We start from the raw sequence: 5821 nt of genomic DNA, 5'->3' as shown, positions 1-5821 counted from the left end.
CTGGCAACTTCTGGTTCTTCCTCATACGACTGTATTGCCGCCTTTGTTTCAAACGTTCCGAACCAGCTGTCTGGACCCCTTTTCCAGCGTAGCTAGGAAAACATGAAGTTACGCGTAGTTCCTCCCACCGCCGCCCTCCAAGCCCCGCCTCTTTGGCTTGATCGACGAGGCAGGCGTTGGGGCGGGGTTACCGTTTGGGGGGCTTTTTGTTTTGTTTTGTTTTTGTTTTGCAGGGCTGCGCTGTGCAGCATGCGGGATCTTAGTTCCTCGACCAGGGATAGAACCCGTATTCCCTGCATTGGGAGCAGAGTCAACCACTGGACAACCAGAGACGTCATCTCCCTAACCCACGCCTCCGCGTTTACGTTTGTTTTTAATACTTATTTGCCAGCACCGGGCCGTTCAATTTCTCTCCATCCCCAGGAAGGATCAGGATGCGGTCGGCGCTCTCGTGATATCCCCGCCTTCGTTAGGCTCTTTTACAGAGTGAATTTAATTCAGGGGATTGCCGTCGTGAGCAATGAAGGGCCAAGGAGGCAAAAGCGAAACGCAGAGGCAACCGCTGTCCGAAGGAAGGGGTGTGGGGACGGGGTCTCAGTCTTTTGGGCAGGGGACACCCCCCCACACACACCGCTGCTGCTGGACTCTCCTGGGCTCAGGGAGGTGGCGCTGAGGCCCACCTCTGTGACTTGGGCAATTTACCAAACACTCTGTGCCTCAGTTTGCCCCACCGCAAAGTGGGCTAATAAGCATGTCTGCCTGTATGAGGTTGTGAGAAGGATTTAACGAGTTTAATTCAAGCACAGTGCTCGCGACCCGGCGTGGCTGGTCAGTGCTCCATAAAGTATTGGTTGCTCCTGTCCACGGAGACTGAAGCCTCTGGTACAGAGAATTTTCTAGTGTCGTGGTTTCCACCCAGGGGTAATTCAGCGCCCCTCCCACCCCCACCCAGGGGTCTGATGTCTAGAGACATTTTTGGTTGTCATGTCTAGGGCTAGTGGGGCTGCTCCTAGCATCTACCCGGTGAAGGCCAGAAGTGCTGTCATCCCAGGACAGCCCCCACCACAAAGAATAATCCAGTGCCAAGTGTAAGCTGTGAACAGGATTGGGAAACCCTTCTCAAGGGTCCAGAAAGTGCTCTATCCGCCTGATCCCCCTAAGGTCTCCCAACAACTCTAATCAGAGTTGCTCCTCTTCCCTGGTGGCTCAGTGGTAAAGAATCTGCCTACAATGCAGGAGCTGCAGGAAATGGGGGTCGATCCCTGGGTTGAGAAGATCCCCTGGAGGAGGACATGGCAACCCACTCCAGTATTCTTGCCTGGAAAATCCCATGGACAGAGGAGCCTGGCGGGCTCAGAGTCGGACACAACTGAGCATCATACACACTCTCACCTCCATTTTATACAAAGGGGAAACTATGACCCCGTAGCTTGCACAAAACTGCCTGGTTTGATCTTGGCTGTGGGCCCTGGGATGTAAGGAAATTTTTTTTGAGTGTTAGAACCTTCCCCCTCTGAGTGTCCGCCCACCCCCCACCCATTTTGACCTGAGAAGTTCAAAGGTCAGAGAGAAGATCAAAGCAAGCACCTGCCCGATGCTGGATGGGGGCTGCCAGGTCATCCGATACTCAGCTGGAGGAGGAGAGCCGCGGGTCTGGCGTCTGAGGCGGCTGTGGACGCTCTGGGGGCATCAAAGCATGTCTGGATCGCTCCTGAACACAAGCCTGTCTGTCCTTCCTTTTGTCCTACCCAAGGGTTCAGCATTTATCTGTCCTTCCTGACATCCCTTCCCCTAGGCATGGCCTTCTCTGATCTTCCCAGCAAATCTGACCCCATCCCCCTTATTAGGGGGGCCTACGTGCCCCCTGCTGGTATCCACCCAGGCAGCTGAGGCCTGATTTGGGATAAACCACCTTCACCTCCTTTCCCACCCCCACAGGCTTTTTTTTTTGGCTGTGCTAGGCCTTCGTTGTTGCATGGGAACTTTCTCTAGTTTCTGTGCGCGGCCTTCTCATTGCAGTGGCTTCTCTTGAGCCTTCTCATTGCAGTGGCTCCTGGGCTCTAGAACATATGGACTCAGTAGTTGTGGCACATTGGCTTAGTTGCCCCATAACATGTGGGATCTTCCCAGACCAGGGATCAAACCCATGTTCCCTGCGTTGGCAGGCTGATTCTTAGCCACTGGACCACCAGGGAAGTCCCCCCATAGACTTTTTAATCTGATTCTCCCCACCTTTTCAGAACTCTACTGTGGCTCAGTGACCTGAGGGTAATGTCCCAACTCCTCTGACATTCTGTCACCCTTCCTGGTCTGATTCTTCCAGTCCCAGCACTGATTATGGGGGGTTTGGAGGATGCGGCTCTGCCCTCACTTAGAATTGGGGCTTCAGAATCTTTGGGGCTCCAGCATTGCTCAGGCTGAGACCAGATCCAGTGAGTTGAATGAGTTCATTCATTAAGTAATGAGTTCATGAATGAATGAATGACAATACTCGGGGGCAGCTCTCTGGCTCCCCCAGTGTCAGGATCAGTCTTGTTCCTGCCATCCCCACAGAGTCAACTTCCCTGGTGGCTCAGACCGAAAAGAATCTGCTTGCAATACAGGAAACCGGGTGTGATACCTGGGTGGGGAAGAACCCTTGGAGAAGGGCATGGCAACCCACTCCAGTATTCTTGCCTGGAGAATCCCATGGACAGAGGAGCCTGGTGGGCTACAGTCCATGCGGTCACAAGTGAGCGACTGACACTTGCCAGAGTCAGGGCCGAGAAGTACTGCTGCTGCTGCTGCTGCTGCTGCTGCTGCTGCTAAGTCGATTCAGTTGTGTCCAACTCTGTGTGACCCCATAGACGGCAGCCCACCAGGCTCTGCCACCCCTGGGATTCTCCAGGCAAGAACACTGGAGTGGGTTGCCATTCCCTTCTCCAGGAGATCTTCCTGACCCAGGGATTGAACCCCGGTCTCCCTCATTGTAGGCAGACGCTTTACTGTCTGAGTCACCAGGGAAGTCCCAAGAAGTACTAGCTGGCTTCAATAGGCCAAAAACCCAGAGATGAGAGATGTATTGGAACTTCCACCAAATGACCCCTCCTCCCCCTGCTGGATCTGTGCCCAGGGGCTGCCAGGTTGATGCCTTGGGTTCCTGATCCACATAGGAGGCTGATAAAAGAGGGAAAACTCAACCATCTTTTACCCACAGGTGAGACCTCTCCTGAAAGTGAGTAATTAACTCAAAGATATTGGAAGTCACAGGGAATTCAGTTGGAATCTTGAATCCACCTCTTGTCAGCTGCTTGCCCTCTGGCAAGGAATTTCTGTCTGAGCCTCAGTTTTCTCATCTGTAAAATGCGTGTGAAGTGTTGAGGTAAGAAAAGAGAGGAGGAATGCAAATAAAAAGCTTAGGCTAATAGGGTTGTATTTATTTTTTATTTTATTTATTTGTTTGGCAGTGCTACACTGCATGTGGGATATTCCCGCAACCAGGGACTGAACGCATGCCCCCTGCAGTGGGGCTTCTCAGGTGGCTCAGTGGTAAAGAATCTGCCTGCCAATGCAGGAGACTCAGGAAACCTGGGTTCAATCCCTGGGTTGGGAAGATCCCCTGGAGGAGGAAATGGCAACCCCCTCAAATATTCTTGCCTGAAAAATCCCATGGACAGAGGAGCCTGGCGGGCTACAGTCCACAGGGTCACAAAGAGTGGAAAATGACTGAGCGACTGAGTGACTGAGCACACCCCAGCAGTGGAAGTATGTAGTCTTGGGACCGTTAAGTCTTTGGAGTCTTAACCATTGGACCACCAGAGAAGTCCACTGGTAGTGGTAAAGTCGTCTTCTGGGGACTTCCCTGGTGGTCCAGTGGTTCAGACTTCCCGCTTCTATGCAGGGGGCTCGAGTTCAATCCCTGTTGGAGAACCAAGATTCCACATGCCTCAGAGGGTGGCCGAAAGTTGAAGAAAAAAAAACCCCGAAATTGAAAGGAAGCAACCTTGGCCGGGAGGAAATGTGGTTCTCTGATCTCTTCTTATCAGTTTATCAGAGATCTGGGTCTACCCCTATCTCCTCTGTTTTTCTACCAGGCTATCTCTCTTGAAGCCACTATTTCCCATTCACACCCATTTCAGCTCCTCTCCATGAAAAAATGTGTGTGGCAGTAGTTGGTCCTTATCAGTGTCAAAGTCTGGGCTGGGCACCCCTTGGGTTGCTTGAGCCTCAAGTTTACCTTTTGCTTTTTCTTCTTTTGCCAGCATGGGGGATCCTAGTTCCCTGTCCAGGGGTCAAATCCACAACCTATGTAGTGGAAGCGCTGGGTCTTAACCACTGGACCACCAGGTAAGTCCCCTGAACTTTAAGTTTATAATTGGGTTCCCCTCTGGTTCCCAATTTCTGTCTGCATTTTTCTGCATTTCTGATTCTTTGCCTATATGTCCACTACTCAATCATTTGACAGATATTTCTTGAGTTCCTACTATGTGCCAGGCATCACTGGGGACAACCCAGTGACTAAGAGTGTATTCACAGGGATCATCATCCAGTGGGGAAGACAAAGGGTTACAAATGGGGCAGGGAAGAGCAGGATACTGTGGAACCCAGAGTAATAACTGAGTTGGGAGGAGAGGGTGCTGAAAAGGCTTTCTGGCTGAGAATATTAAGTGCTGATGCTTATATTCTTTTTAAAAGTTTTTACTTTATCTTATTTATTTGGCTGGGCCAGGTCTTAGTTGTGGCATGCAGCATCTAATTCTATGATCAGGGATCAAACCCAGGTCCCCTGCATTGGGAGGGCAGAGTCTTAGCCACTGGACCACCAGGGAAGTCCCATGACGCTTAGATCCTTTTAAACATACAGCATATCCATTCTAGAGCTGGGGAGTCCCAGGAAGAGATGGGACTTGTCCCAGCAGGAGGAGCGCGGAGTGGATGGGGCCGGACCTGGATCCCAGCCTCTGGTTCCGGAGTGCAGGTTTTAAACCACTGCTGGTGGAGACCCGGAGGCCGGGGGGAACTGCACCAAACGCTTGGAGGAACTTGAAATTGTGTGCGCGATGACCCAATCATGGCGAGGGGTGCGGGGGGTGGGGGGTGGGGGAAGGCGTTGGAAGGAGGATGGAGAGGGGTCCAGACCGCTGGCCTCAGAGTCGCATGCACCTGACTCATGATGAGCCCCAAGGCGGTGTCTCGCTTGTGAAATGGGAGACTTGCTCCGCCTCCTGCTCTGCTGGGAGGAGAAAATCCACGTGGGCGCTTGGCACGGTCAGCGCTCATAAATGCCAGCTGGTGTTAATATTTTTATCATCCCCATTATCGTTAATAACTAATTAATTAGAACTAATGTGTCCTCTCTGCGTCGGACTGGGTCTCTCCAGGCCAGGAAATCACCGGGCCCCAGGCGAGGTCGGACTCGGACCGCTCTTCCACCCATCCGCGTCCCCAGCCCACCCCGTCCTCCTTGGCCCACAAGAGGCCTCGTAAATTTGCGGGCAGCCTGAAACGGCATGGGTCTTAACGCGCGAGTCTGATTAGGAGAGCCCTTGGCGTCGCCCCCCACCTGCGTGGGAGGGGGTCCGCAAACCAATGATAGGAACGGTGGGCGCTAGGACCCAGCAGCCCCGGCGGGGCTGAACCCGCTGGCACCCGGCGTCGAGAACCTATTTGCCCCCCGGGCCACGCCCCCCCTTCGTGATGATTGGCTTGCCTTCTCCGGCGTGCGGCTCCGATTGGCGAGAGTGGACGCCGCTCCCGAGATTCCCCTCCCCACCCGAGGTTGTCCCGGGTCCACCAGCACCACCGCTGCAAAAGCGCTCGGCGGGGTGGGGCGGAGGAGAGG

General features: G+C 53.4%; 1 protein-coding gene across 1 annotated transcript in view; it reads left to right on the top strand.

Moving 5' to 3' along the window:
• The first annotated feature begins 1797 nt into the window (after positions 1-1797).
• Positions 1798-5821, top strand: part of MFSD12 (major facilitator superfamily domain containing 12) — a 13934-nt gene continuing 9910 nt past the window's right edge. The window contains exon 1 of the mRNA XM_010828443.1: positions 1798-1870. Coding sequence (XP_010826745.1) covers positions 1798-1870 — 73 coding nt within the window. The remainder of the gene's footprint in view (positions 1871-5821) is intronic.

This window comes from Bison bison, unplaced genomic scaffold, assembly GCF_000754665.1.
Source record: "Bison bison bison isolate TAMUID 2011002044 unplaced genomic scaffold, Bison_UMD1.0 scf7180017864492, whole genome shotgun sequence".
NCBI classification, from domain to species: domain Eukaryota; kingdom Metazoa; phylum Chordata; class Mammalia; order Artiodactyla; family Bovidae; genus Bison; species Bison bison.
This window is presented reverse-complemented; position numbering and strand designations above follow the sequence as displayed.